Source organism: Eubalaena glacialis, chromosome 10 (assembly GCF_028564815.1).
Source record: "Eubalaena glacialis isolate mEubGla1 chromosome 10, mEubGla1.1.hap2.+ XY, whole genome shotgun sequence".
NCBI classification, from domain to species: Eukaryota; Metazoa; Chordata; class Mammalia; order Artiodactyla; family Balaenidae; genus Eubalaena; species Eubalaena glacialis.
This window is the reverse complement of record NC_083725.1, coordinates 111,226,825-111,240,441: the sequence shown is the minus strand read 5'-3', so window position 1 is coordinate 111,240,441 and position 13,617 is coordinate 111,226,825. Positions and strand designations below refer to the sequence as shown.

General features: G+C 37.5%; 1 protein-coding gene across 2 annotated transcripts in view; it reads left to right on the top strand.

The window, feature by feature from the left end:
• Positions 1-13,617, top strand: part of PATL1 (PAT1 homolog 1, processing body mRNA decay factor) — a 43,220-nt gene that overhangs the window by 15,631 nt on the left and 13,972 nt on the right. For both annotated transcript variants that reach the window (XM_061201798.1, XM_061201799.1), the window contains exons 10-15: positions 7,582-7,762; positions 8,273-8,396; positions 8,867-8,964; positions 9,409-9,468; positions 10,504-10,652; positions 12,305-12,464. In XM_061201798.1, the coding sequence (XP_061057781.1) occupies positions 7,582-7,762; positions 8,273-8,396; positions 8,867-8,964; positions 9,409-9,468; positions 10,504-10,652; positions 12,305-12,464 (772 nt within the window). The remainder of the gene's footprint in view (positions 1-7,581; positions 7,763-8,272; positions 8,397-8,866; positions 8,965-9,408; positions 9,469-10,503; positions 10,653-12,304; positions 12,465-13,617) is intronic.

The window sequence follows — 13,617 nt, the reverse complement described above, 5'->3', positions numbered from 1 at the left end:
TGACCCAATTTCGTTCCTTTTTATGGCTGAGTAATATTCCATTGTATATATGTACCACATCTTCTTTATCCATTCGTCTGTCGATGGGCCTTTAGGTTGCTTCCATGACCTGGCTATTGTAAGTAGTGCTGCAATGAACATTGGGGTGCATGTGTCTTTTTGAATTATGGTTTTCTCTGTGTATATGCCCAGTAGTGGGATTGCTGGATCATATGGTAATTCTATTTTTAGTTTTTTAAGGAACCTCCATACTGTTCTCCATAGTGGCTGTATCAATTTACATTCCCACCAACAGTGCAAGAGGGTTCCCTTTTCTCCAGCATTTGTTGTTTGTAGATTTTCTGATGAGGCCCATTCTAACCGGTGTGAGGTGATACCTCATTGTAGTTTTGATTTGCATTTCTCTAATAATTAGTGATGTTGAGCAGCTTTTCATGTGCTTCTTGGCAATCTGTATGTCTTCTTTGGAGAAATGTCTATTTAGGTCTTCTGCCCATTTTTGGATTGGGTTGTTTGTTTTTTTAATATTGAACTGCATGAGCTGTTTATATATTTTGGAGATTAATCCTTTGTCCGTTGATTCGTTTGCAAATATTTTCTCCCATTCTGAGGGTTGTCTTTTCGTCTTGTTTGTAGTTTCCTTTGCTTTGCAAAAGCTTGTAAGTTTCATTAGGTCCCATTTGTGTATTTTTGTTTTTACTAACATTAGGAGGTGGATCAGAAAAGATCTTGCTGTGATTCATGTCAAAGAGTGTTCTTCCTACGTTTTCCTCTGAGAGTTTTATAGTGTCCAGTCTTACATTTAGGTGTCTAATCCATTTTGAGTTTATTTTTGTGTATGGTGTTAGGGAATGTTCTAATTTCATTCTTTTACATGTAGCTGTCCAGTTTTCCAAGCACCACATATTGAAGGGACTGTCTTTTGTCCATTGTCATAGATTAGTGCGTGGGTTTATCTCTGGGCTTTCTATCCTGTTCCATTGATCTATGTGTCTGTTTTTGTGCCAGTACCATATTGTCTTGATTACTGTAGCTTTGTAGTATAGTCTGAAGTCAGGGAGGCTGATTCCTCCAGCTCCATTTTTCTTTCTCAAGATTGATTTGGCTATTCGGGGTCTTTTGTGTTTACGTACAAACTGTGAAATTTTTTGTTCTAGTTCTGTGAAACATGCCATTGCTAATTTGATAGGGATTGCATTGAATCTGTAGATTGCTTTGGGTAGTATAGTCATTTTCACAATATTGATTCTTCCAATCCAAGAACATGGTATATCTCTCCATCTGTTTGTGTCATCTTTGATTTCTTTCATCAGTGTCTTACAGTTTTCTGAGTACAGGTCTTTTACCTCCTTAGGTAGGTTTATTCCTAGGTATTTTATTCTTTTTGTGCGATGGTAAATGGGATTGTTTCCTTAATTTCTCTTTCTGATCTTTCATTATTAGTGTATAGGAATGCAAGAGGTTTCTGTGCATTAATTTTGTATCCTGCAACCTTACCAAATTCATTGATTAGTTCTAGTAGTTTTCTGGTCGGGTCTTTAGGATTTTCTATGTATAGTATCATGTTATTGGCACCAGTGACAGTTTTACTACTTCTTTTCCAATTTGTATTCCTTTTATTTCTTTTTTTTCCCTGATTGCTGTGGCTAGGACTTCCAATACTGTGTTGAATAATAGTGGTGAGAGTGGACATCCTTGTCTTGTTCCTGATCTTAGAGGAAATGCTTTCAGATTTTCACCATTGAGAATGATGTTTGCTGTGGGTTTGTCATATATGGCTTTTATTATGTTGGGATAGGTTCCTTCTGTGCCCACTTTCTGGAGACTTTTTATCATAAATGGGTGTTGAATTTTGTCAAACGCTTTTTCTGCATCTATTGAGATGAGCATATGGTTTTTATTCTTTAATTTGTTAATATGGTGTATCACATTGATTGTTTTGCGTATGTTGAAGAATCCTGCATCCCTGGGATAAATCCCACTTGATCATGGTGTATGATCCTTTTAATGTGTTGTTGGATTCTGTTTGCTGGTATTTTGTTGAGGATTTTTGCATTTATATTCATCAGTGATATTGGTGTGTAATTTTCTTTTTTGGTAGTGTCTTTGGTTTCAGTATCAGGGTGATGGTGGCCTCATAGAATGAGTTTGGGGAGTGTTCCTTCCTCTGCAGTTTTTTGGAAGAGTTTGAGAAGGATGGGTGTTAGCTCTTCTCTAAATGTTTGATAGAATTCACTTGTGAAGCCATCTGGTCCTGGATTTTTGTTTGTTGGAAGATTTTTAAACACAGTTTCAATTTCATTACTTGTGATTGGTCTGTTCATATTTTCTGTTTCTTCCTGGTTCAGTCTTGGAAGGTTATACCTTTCTAAGAATTTCTCCATTTCTTCCAGGTTGTCCATTTTATTGTCATGGAGTTGCTTGTAGTAGTCTCTTAGGATGCTTTGTATTTCTGCGGTGTCTGCTGTAACTTCTCCTTTTTCATTTCTAATTTTATTGATTTGAGTCCTCTCCCTCTCTTTCTTGATGAGTCTGGCTAAAAGTTTGTCAATTTTGTTTATCTTCTCAAAGAACCAGCTTTTAGTTTTATTGATCTTTGCTACTGTTTTCTTTGTTTCTATTTCATTTATTTCTGCTCTGATCTTTGTGATTTCTTTCCTTCTGCTAACTTTGGGTTTTGTTTGTTCTTCTTTCTCTAGTTCCTTTAAGTGTAAGGTTAGATAGTTTATTTGAGATTTTTCTTGTTTCTTTAGGTAGGCTTATTGTATTGTTATAAACTTCCCTATTAGAACTGCTTTTGTTGCATCCCATAGGTTTTGGATCATCGTGTTTTCATTGTAATTTGTCTCTAGGTATTTTTTTATTTCCTCTTTGATTTCTTTAGTGATCTCTTGGTTATTTAGTAACGTATTGTTTAGCCTCCATGTGTTTGTGTTTTTTATGTTTTTTTCCCTGTAATTCATTTCTAATCTCATAGGGTTGTGGTCGGAAAAGATGTTTGATATGATTTCAATTTTCTTAAATTTACCGAGGCTTCAGTTGTGACCCAAGATGTGATCTATCCTGGATACTGTTCCATGTGCACTTGAGAAGAAAGTGTAATCTGCTGTTTTTGGATGGATTGTCCTATAAATATCAATTAAATTTATCTGGTCTGTTGTGTCATTTAAAGCTTGTGTTTCCTTATTAATTTTCTGTCTGGATGGTCTGTCCATTGGTGTAACTGAGGTGTTAAAGTCCCCCACTATTATTGTGTTACTGTTGATTTCCTCTTTTATAGCTGTTAGCATTTGCCTTATGTATTGAGGTGCTCCTATGTTGGGTGCATATATATTTATAATTGATACATCTTCTTCTTGGATTGATCACTTGATCAATATGTAGTGTCCTTCTCTTTTGTAACATTTTTTATTTTAAAGTCTATTTTATCTGATAGGAGTATTGCTACTCCAGCTTTCTTTTGATTTCCATTTGCATGGAATATCTTTTTCCATCCCCTCACTTTCAGTCTGTATGTGTCCCTAGGTCTGAAGTGGGTCTCTTGTAGACAGCATGTAGATGGGTCTTGTTTTTGTATCCATTCAGCTAGCCTGTGTCTTTTGGTTGGAGCATTTAATCCATTCACGTTTAAGGTAAATATTGATATGTATGTTCCTATTACCATTTTCTTAATTGTTTTGGGTTTGTTTTTGTAGGTCCTTTTGTTCTCTTGTGTTTCCCACTTAGAGAAGTTCCTTTAGCATTTGTTGTAGAGCTGGTTTGGTGGTGCTGAATTCTCTTAGCTTTTGCTTGTCTGTAAAGCTTTTGATTTCTCCATTGAATCTGAATGAGATCCTTGCCGGGTAGAGTCATCTTGGTTGTAGGTTCTTCTCTTTCATCACTTGAAATATATTCGGCCACTCCCTTCTGGCTTGTAAAGTTTCTGCTGAGAAATCAGCTGTTAACCTTATGGGAGTTCCCTTGTATGTTATTTGTCATTTTTCCCTTGTTGCTTTCAATAATTTTTCTTTAATTTTTGTCACTTTGATTACTGTGTGTCTCGGAGTGTTTCTCCTTGGGTTTATCCTGCCTGGGTGGGACTCTCTGCGCTTCCTGGACTTGGGTGGCTATTTCCTTTCCCATGTTAGGGATGTTTTCGACTATAATCTCTTCAAATAATCTCTTCATCTTGGGTCCTTTCTCTCTCTCTTCTTCTGGGACCCCCTAATGCGATTGTTGGTGCATTTAATGTTGTCCCAGAGGTCTCTTAGGCTGTCTTCATTTCTTTTCATTCTTTTTTCTTTATTCTGTTCCACGGCAGTGAATTCCACCATTCTGTCTTCCAGGTCACTTATCCTTTCTTCTGCCTCAGTTATTCTGCTATTGATTCCTTCTGTTGTATTTTTCATTTCAATTATTGTATTGTTCATGTCTGTTTGTTTGTTCTTTAATTCTTCCAGGTGTTTGTTCTTTAATGCTTCTAGATCTGTGTTAAACATTTCTTGCATCTTCTCAATCTTTGCCTCCATTCTTTTTCCAAGGTCCTGGATCATCTTCACTATCATTATTCTGACTTCTTTTTCTGGAGTTGCCTATCTCCACTTCATTTAGTTGTTTTTCTGGGGTTTTATCTTGTTCCTTCATCTGGTACATAGCCCTCTGCCTTTTCATTTTATCTTTCTGTGAATGTGGTTTTCCTTCCACAGGTTGCAGAATTGTAGTTCTTGCTTCTGCTGTCTGCCTTCTGGTGGATGAGGCTGTCTAAGAGGCTTGTGCAAGTTTCCTGATGGGAGGGACAGGTGGTGGGTAGAGCTGGCTGTTGCTCTGGTGGGCAGAGCTCAGTAAAACTTTAATCCACTTGTCTGCTGATGGGTGGGGTTGGGTTCCCTCCCTGTTGGTTGTTTGGCTTGAGGCGACCCAACACTGGAGCCTACTGGCTCTTTGGTGTGGCTAATGGTGGACTCTGGGAGGGCTCATGCCAAGGAGTACTTCCCAGAACTTCTGCTGTCAGTGTCCTTGTCCCCACGGTGAGCCACAGCCACCCCCATCCTCTGCAGGAGACCCTCCCACACTAGCAGGTAGGTCTGGTTCAGTCTCCTATGGGGTCACTGCTCCTTCCCCTGGGCCCCGATTCACACACTACTTTGTGTGGTCCCTCCAAGAGTGGAGTCTCTGTTTCCCCCAGTCCTGTTGAAGTCCTGCAGTCAAATCCCGCTAGCCTACAAAGTCTGATTCTCTGGGAATTGCCCCTCCCGTTGCCAGACCCCCAAGTTGGGAAGCCTGACGTGGGGCTCAGAACCTTCACTCCAGTGGGTGGACTTCTGTGGTGTAAGTGTTCTCCAGTTTGTGAGTCAGCCACCCAGCAGTTACGGGATTTGATTGTATTGTGATTGTGCCCCTCCTGCCGTCTCATTGCGGCGTCTCCTTTGTCTTTGGATGTGGGGTATCTTTTTTGGTGAATTCCAGTGTCTTCCTGTCGATGATTGTTCAGCAGTTAGTTGTGATTCCGGTGCTCTCACAAGAGGGAGTGTCCTCCATCCATTTCCACCTTCCAAAAACCGGAGCCCTGAACTTTAAATTATGTTATTAGATTCAATACCTGCCTGCATACCAATGCACAAGCTTTAAATGACAAGAGCTTATCAACTTATTTACTATAATTCTGAAATACAATTTAGATCTGGGGGGTGGGGAATCAACATTTTATATTCACTGCTTACCAAGTTCTTACCATACTTTTAACTACCTTTTGTTGACCATCTCAGCTCAGACATAATCTTGAATATAGTCTCTAGCATTACATTTGGGTCTTATATAAAGCCAACGGTCACTCTTTATCTTTGCCTCTGTTTAATCTTCATTCAAATATATATTTATATATGTGACCTTAGCTGTGTACCAGGCACTGTAGTCAGTTTTGGGGATTGAAAGAAGAACAAGACATATCAAACCCTTGCCTTCATGGAGTTTATATTCTATCACCATTCTTATGTATAAAATAAGAGAATTAAACATAATTTTGAGGGTTTTTTTCAACCTTCCATTTTATGGTTCTTTGTGTATAATTTATTTTTTCTTTCAGAAAAGTTCCAGAATATTTTTTTCAGGGGGAAAAAAACCAATATGGGCTCTTAAGACACAAAAAGTACAAACTATAAAGGAAAAGATTAATACATTTGACTGTTAAAATATGAAACTTCTTGTGCCTGCAGTTAACATTATGGTATTGTGTACTTCAGAATTTAAGAGTGTAGATCTCATGTTAAGTGTTCTTACCACCACCAAAAAAAGAGAAAGAAAGGGACACAAGGAGTAGGTGTTGGATATGTCTATTACTTTGTTTATGGTGATGATATCACAAATGTTTGCATATGTCCAAACTTACCAATTTGTACACATTAAATATGTGCAGTTCTTTGTATATCAGTTATCACTTAATAAAGCAGTTTAAAAATATTTTAATAAAATTGCAAAAATATATTAAACTTCTGTGTAACAAAAGGCATCAAACACATGTAATTTTCAATAGAGGAAACCTACATGGCTCATAAAAATGAAAAGATTTTTCAGATTCACTTGTAATCAGAAGAGTGCAAATTAGATAACCATTTTATATCCTCAGGCAAAACGTGAAGTGTCTCAGCTGTCATTGTTGGCAGGAATGGCATGCACAGCCTTTTGAGAGAGAATTTGGCAATAAATAATAAGGTTGATAATGTGGATACACTGCATCCTAGCAGTTCTACTTTTCAGTATATACCTGTGTATATTATCATCAACATGGATAAATATGAAAGGCATAATGTTGAATAAGAAACAAGGAGCAGAACTGTATAGACAGTACCAGTTATGTAAAATGGAATAATACTGTATAATATTTAAAGGTAGATGTACAAGTAATAAAAGTATAAAAACATTTCATGGAGGTTGCATAACAAAGTCAGGATAGTGGTTCCTATAGGAAGGAAGGGAAGCTGGAAACCGTGATCCGGAGAGGTATGGGTGGGCCTTCAAGTGTAAATGTAACACTGTATTACTTTAATATTACTTTTTAAAAGTCTGAAGCAAATTTGACCAAGTAATTTTATTTTCATTAAGTCTAGATGGTGAGTAAATGGATTTTTTTTAAATAGTATTTGCTGGGCTTTTCTATATGTTTGAAGTATGTCATGATTTTCATCAAGTTTTTTTAAAAGTGTATAGACTTGGGGTCAAATTGGCGTGTGTTCAAAATCTCTCACTGATGCCTGGTGTCCTGCTTTAGGCAAGCTACTTGATCTCTTTTGGCCTCGGCTTGTTGTCTTAAGTGGAGAAAATAAATCTACCTTATTACCTCATAGGGTTATTGTGGGACTTATACAAAAGTCCATAGGTGAAAGTGCTTAGCTTATGATAAGGCACTTGTATCTTAGTTTTATTTCCTTAATTATGTATTTCACAGCTTTTTCCTTTCAAATTCTGTTAAGATTCGATTCTTTTTCACTCTTTTAACAAAAGCAATGGGGAACCTTTTTTTCAGTTGGCCTGGTTTACTCCAGTGCTGTTACAAGGCATAATGCATGTATCCACTTGGAGTGAATGTGGCGTATATTTCTTTCTCAGTCAGCATCGGAATCTCAATGGTGCAGGAGATAGAGGAAGTCACCGGAGCAGTCATCAGGATCATCTCCGAAAGGATCCATATGCCAATCTCATGTTGCAGCGAGAAAAAGATTGGGTCTCTAAAATCCAGATGATGCAGCTGCAAAGCACTGATCCCTACCTGGATGATTTTTATTACCAGGTGAGTACTCTGTGCTAGTTTTGAGGATAATAGTTTAGTCCCTTACCCTGGTGAAGGTACTCATTTAAATATTGGTAGATTTAAATATTGATAGAATTTTCTTTTGAGGTAGTCTTCAAGTGGATAAGAATTGACTAAGCAAATTCTGTCCTCTTTTCAAGCTGAAGAACCTGTCACACTATTCACTCAAAGGTTTGCATATATGCCTTTTATTTCTTACCTACGGAGGCTCTCAGACCAATATTTTCAAATCTTTTCGGCATCAATAATCTGGTTCTTTCAATGAAGAATATTGGCAGTCTAACTTTAAAGATATTTCCATTGATGATTATTTTGAAGGCTGGGATTTTTTGATAAAGTAAATTCATAGCAATCTAACAAAAATTAAAGATCAATGTATTTATAGAGTACGGGTAGTGTTGCTACCACTAGTATAAGTTAATTATTTCATGACAAAGAGAGACCATATTCTGTGCTTGTTGCAACTGAAATCATCTTCTCATGTGGTAGAATTATTTTGAAAAACTGGAGAAACTGTCAGCTGCTGAAGAAGTGCAAGGTGATGGCCCAAAAAAGGAGCGCACCAAGCTCATTACCCCTCAGGTGGCCAAACTGGAGCACGCCTATAAGCCAGGTGAGGTCCTCATCCCCACAGCCATAATGGAGAGATGTGGTGCTGCTGATAGGATAGAATAAAAATAACTGTATAGATGATTGGATAGGGATATTTGAAACTGATGTATAAAGTATCATTGTCCTTGACAAACACACAGGTCAGCCTTATTCAAGCATGGAGTGAATGGTTTGACAGATGGCCTTTTAGATCCTTTTCTACTTGAGATTCCATGACTTTTTAAAACCTGTTATAATTTCTAGTATCCATAAAATAGATAAGGGGGAAATACTTCAGATTTTTATTTATTATTACAACCAAAAAAATGGGAAAGGATAGATGTTGATAAGAGATTGCTTTAGATAATACATAGATTTTTGTAGTAAATTGTTAGGCTCTGTGTAAAGAATAGACAATATAAAGATCTTCTTTGAAAGCTGTCTGCCTGCATTGCTGAGTTTTTATTTGTTGGAAATTTTTTGTCCCTGCAGTGCAGTTTGAGGGCTCTTTGGGAAAGCTTACTGTCTCTAGTGTGAATAATCCCCGAAAAATGATTGATGCTGTTGTGACATCTCGGAGTGAGGATGATGTAAGTGTCTGTAGAATTGTGTGTTTAAAAAAGTCTGGGTCATCACTACTTCTTTGGGGGTCAGTGGATTGGAATCCTAAGGCAGCCAGGCAGGACCTGGGTGGCAGGAGTCTTTGAACTAGGTAACCCTGGCTGCAGACAGCATCAGCTATTTACTCCAGTTTTTAAAACTACGATTTTCTCTGTGTTTTAAGATTTTCCTATGATGTCTTCATCTTCCACTGCATTGTGCAATTACCTTTTGCCTATCTATGAATTCAGTTTATGTGTGGGTTGATTCAGTCAACTCTATGACCTTTGTCCACATTAGTTTTGTTTTAGAGTATTAAGTTTCAAAGAGTCAATATTCTCAAAGTATTGTTACAAATGGAATTACCTATGTGCCAGTAAATTATTTTTAACATGGGTAAAGAGTTCACATTGAATAGTCTTGTCTTTTTTTAGGAGACAAAAGAAAAACAGGTTCGGGACAAAAGACGAAAAACCCTTGTCATAATTGAGAAGGTAAGTTTTAGAATTTGTTACTGTAGTTAGTTTCAAATAAGGAACTATTAAATGTATGTGTACTCAACAATGGGAAAGTAAACAATCAGTTAGTGTTCCATGATTTTAATTAATGGATATATTTGTGTAAAGTGCCTGTTGTGTACAGGGCACACTAGAAAGGAATGTGGTATACCTCGCCTATGGCCTCATGAAAAGAGCACTGCAATTAGAAGTCCTGGGTTTTTGTCCAAGCTTGTTCAGTGAACAACTGAATGTTTTGGGGCAGGTCATCTTCCTAAGAAAATGAGAATAAAAATTACACTGTTCTGCCTATGAATTAATTCAGGTCTATTCAATCAACTCACATATATTTATTGGACATTCCCTGGGTGCTGGGCACTGTCCTGGGTTCTAAGGAAAATCAGGTAATATATAAGCAGTTAGTGTTAAAGCATAAATACATATTGCAAGGCATAGAGCATAGGGGTTAGGAGCACAGACTCTGGAAACAGTCTACAAATCATGTCTTTTCCATTTCTCAGAGCTGTGACTTGAGGCAAGTTATTTAACCTTTCTATGCTGTCCTCGGTTTCTTTATCTTTAAAAATGAAAACGATAAGAGTCTCTTTCTCACTGGGCTGTGGTGAGTGAGTATTCAGTAAATGAGTACTTGCAAAGTGTTTAGAGCAATATGCCTGGCACCCAGTAGTAAAATTAGCTGTGACCATTTTTATTAATATAAGGCATTACTTGGAGCAGTGGTACACGTTGTTTATCTTACAGTGCTGTTGCTCCTGCTGGAGAATTTGGAAAGTGTGTAATCATTTCACTGTCTGCCTTCTGGATTAGAGGTCAAGGAGGTACAGGGAATGATGTTCGAAGAATTTTTTAAGTTATTTCACTATGTTTTTCTGGGTTTAAAAGAGCACTTTTTTCCTCTCAATCTTATTACAATGCGCTCTCACTCTTCTGTCTTTATCTGGTATTCCTAAACTGTGAAGTTGTTTATCTAATACTCTGAGCTTGCTGAGGCCTGCTTTGTCTCTCACTTAGACCTATAGTTTACTCCTTGATGTGGAGGATTATGAAAGGCGTTACCTTCTAAGTCTGGAAGAAGAGCGACCTGCCCTGATGGATGAAAGAAAGCACAAAATTTGTAGCATGTATGACAACTTAAGGGGGAAATTGCCTGGACAGGAGAGGTAAGAGTAGTGTACTTTGGTAAAAACATAGACTAGTTAGACTCCTTCTTCTGCTACATTGAACTTTATACGTTCTACCCTTTGGATATCCTTCCTTACCTTCTCAGTAAGCTCAAAGTCTTTCCTTTTGGCCTCAAATGCCACTTCATATAAAACATTTCATAATTCTTTCCAGCCAGGAAAAAAATCTATTTATCCGGAATTCATTTTTCAGCAAGAACCTCTTCAGGTATCAGCTGGGAACTGTGCTGGGCACTGGAGACACAGTGGGGAGCGTGACTTAGCCTGTGTTGCTGAGCTTACAGGTTGCATCTGGCTTATGCTTACTAATGGTCAGCCTTGTGGTCTTTACGTATTTTCTTTCCTACTAGGAGGGAGAGTATTAACACTTACACTTCCTTGGGATTTCCATACAATACTTATTTGCTATGGAAACCAGTTGGTTTTCCAGTGGAGACTAAGCTCCTTAATATAACTTCTCTATATCTCTCTCATCTCTCTCCCACCCAGTATCTGGAACAGAATCTTGCTAATGGTAAATGTTCTATAAATCACAATATTTATTTGATGAATGCAAGAGGACTGTGTCTCCTAATCGCTCCCTTTCTCTTTGCCCATTCAAGAGAATTGATGATTCTTCTAAGCCAGGACATACGCAAAACAGAACTTCAAAAAAGGACCTTCTTTTCGACACACCTTTTCTGGAGTCGGGCTGACAGGGAACTGGTTGAATAAATTTGGGTTTATCCATAGATTTGACTGTTATGCAGCCATTAAAATATATGTAGTTAAAGTATTATTTATTGCCGTAGAAAAGTGTTCACAAGAAGTTGTTCAGTGAAAAAAGTCAAGTAACAAAGCCATATAGATTATATGGACCCTTTCTTTTAAATGAAAGATAAAAATATACAATAGACAGCAAAAATGTCTTCAAAATGATAACACTAATAAATTGTCTCTGAGATTATGAATATTTTATTCCTTTTTTCTTATATATATTCAGATTTTGCTGTTTTAACCATATCATTTGTGTAGTTACTTAAAAGTTAATAAAGGAAATTAACGCATATAGTTTGATCAATTCTTTAACATACAGTTTTTGAAATGATGATTTTCAGTATTTATGAAACGAAGAATTACTTTTTTTTTTTTTTTTTTATTCTTTGAGACTATACCAAAACTCCACAGTAGCTTCTTTATTTATTTATTTTTGGCTGCATTGGGTCTTCGTTGCTGCGTGCCAGCTTTCTCTAGTTGCGGCGAGCAGGGCTACTCTTTGTTGCAGTGCACGGGCTTCTCATTGCGGTGGCTTCTCTTGTTGCGGAGCATGGGCTCAAGGTGCGCGGGCTTCAGTAGTTGTGGCTCACGGGCTTAGTTACTCCGTGGCATGTGTGATCTTTCCGGAGCAGGGCTCGAGCCCATGTCCCCTGCATTGGCAGGCGGATTCTTAACCACTGCGCCACCAAGGAAGCCCCAAAGAATTACTTTTTATTATTTGGTTGAGAGTTGGAGAAGTAATTCTATTTTGTAGTACGGATAATTGTAGAGTGAAAATAAATGCAGTGTATTCACTCAGTAACATGTAAGAGGAAAAAAGGGATTTTTTTACATTGTTCTTGCTGACCTAAGTTAGCATTTTTCTTTCCCTGCAGGCCAAGTGATGACCACTTTGTACAGATCATGTGCATCAGAAAAGGGAAGAGAATGGTTGCCCGTATTCTTCCTTTCCTCTCCACAGAGCAAGCAGCTGACATTCTCATGACAACAGCCAGGAACCTCCCTTTTCTTATCAAGAAGGATGCACAAGATGAGGTGATCCACCATATGTGGGACATCTTTCCTTTGGGTCTTCATAGTTGATAAGATTTCTAAAATCCAGATTTCTTTTTGTCCCCTTTTCCCTTTTGTATTCTTTTATCTTTGACAGAATGATATGATTATTTAAAGCAAAAACTTTACTCCAGGCCTGTATTTTTAATGGCACTTTTTATCCAACAGACCATGTTCCTAAACAGGAGGAAAGCAGTAATTCCGTCTTACTTGACGTAGTTGTAAAAGCTGTGGTCTCTATCAGAATTGCTTGGGAAGCAGATAATTCAGCCCTACGCCAATCTTGCTGAATCAGAATTTACAGAGAGAGGATCAGGGCTTCTGGGTTTAATAACAACATGCCCAGCTGAATCTGATGCTCACTAAATTTGCAACTTATGATCTTGGTTACTTTGTTGGCTATAAAGTATCATTCATTGGGCTGTTATTAGTAGCTAACATTGACCTGTAGACTTAGTTGAATGGTGTCCCACAGGAATGGGCCAGCGCTTTTAAATAATTTTATCTAACCTAAACTGGGCTGGAATTTGAAACATGATTATCAAGTTTATAAGTTAACTCTTGGTAAGAATTGCTCTCTGCTTATGCGTGTCGTAATACTTGAAAGATTAGCACAATTGAAAATAGTCTTAGAATTTCAAAACAAGGAATTGATAAGGTTAGCACAAAGGGCTAGTATTACTAAATGTGAGATTCAGAATAATAGAATTTATGAGCGTGAACCTGAAAGATGTGAAAATTATTCCTTCTGAAATGATAATAGAATTGAAAGAATTTCTTCATTCAGCAAATATTTATTGAACACTTCTATGTACCAGGCACTGTTTAGGTCCTAGAAATATAGAACCTAGTTCTAGGTGCTGAGAGTTAGGAATCCAAAGATGCCTGCTTTGGTAGAGCTTATCTGCTAATGAGGAAAACTGGGTTAAGTGTAGAGGCTAAGTTTTTACCTGTATGCATTAAAGAGTAATAGACCACATCTCTAAACACCATTTCTTTGAAGTAATAGCGTGTTCCAGGTCCTGAGGCATAAAATGTACAAGATAATTCTGGAATATCTTGTATCAGAAAGCAAGGAAGCTAAAAGATTACTAGGGTCCTGTGTAAAAGATGCACAGACCAATCTGAAGGGGTC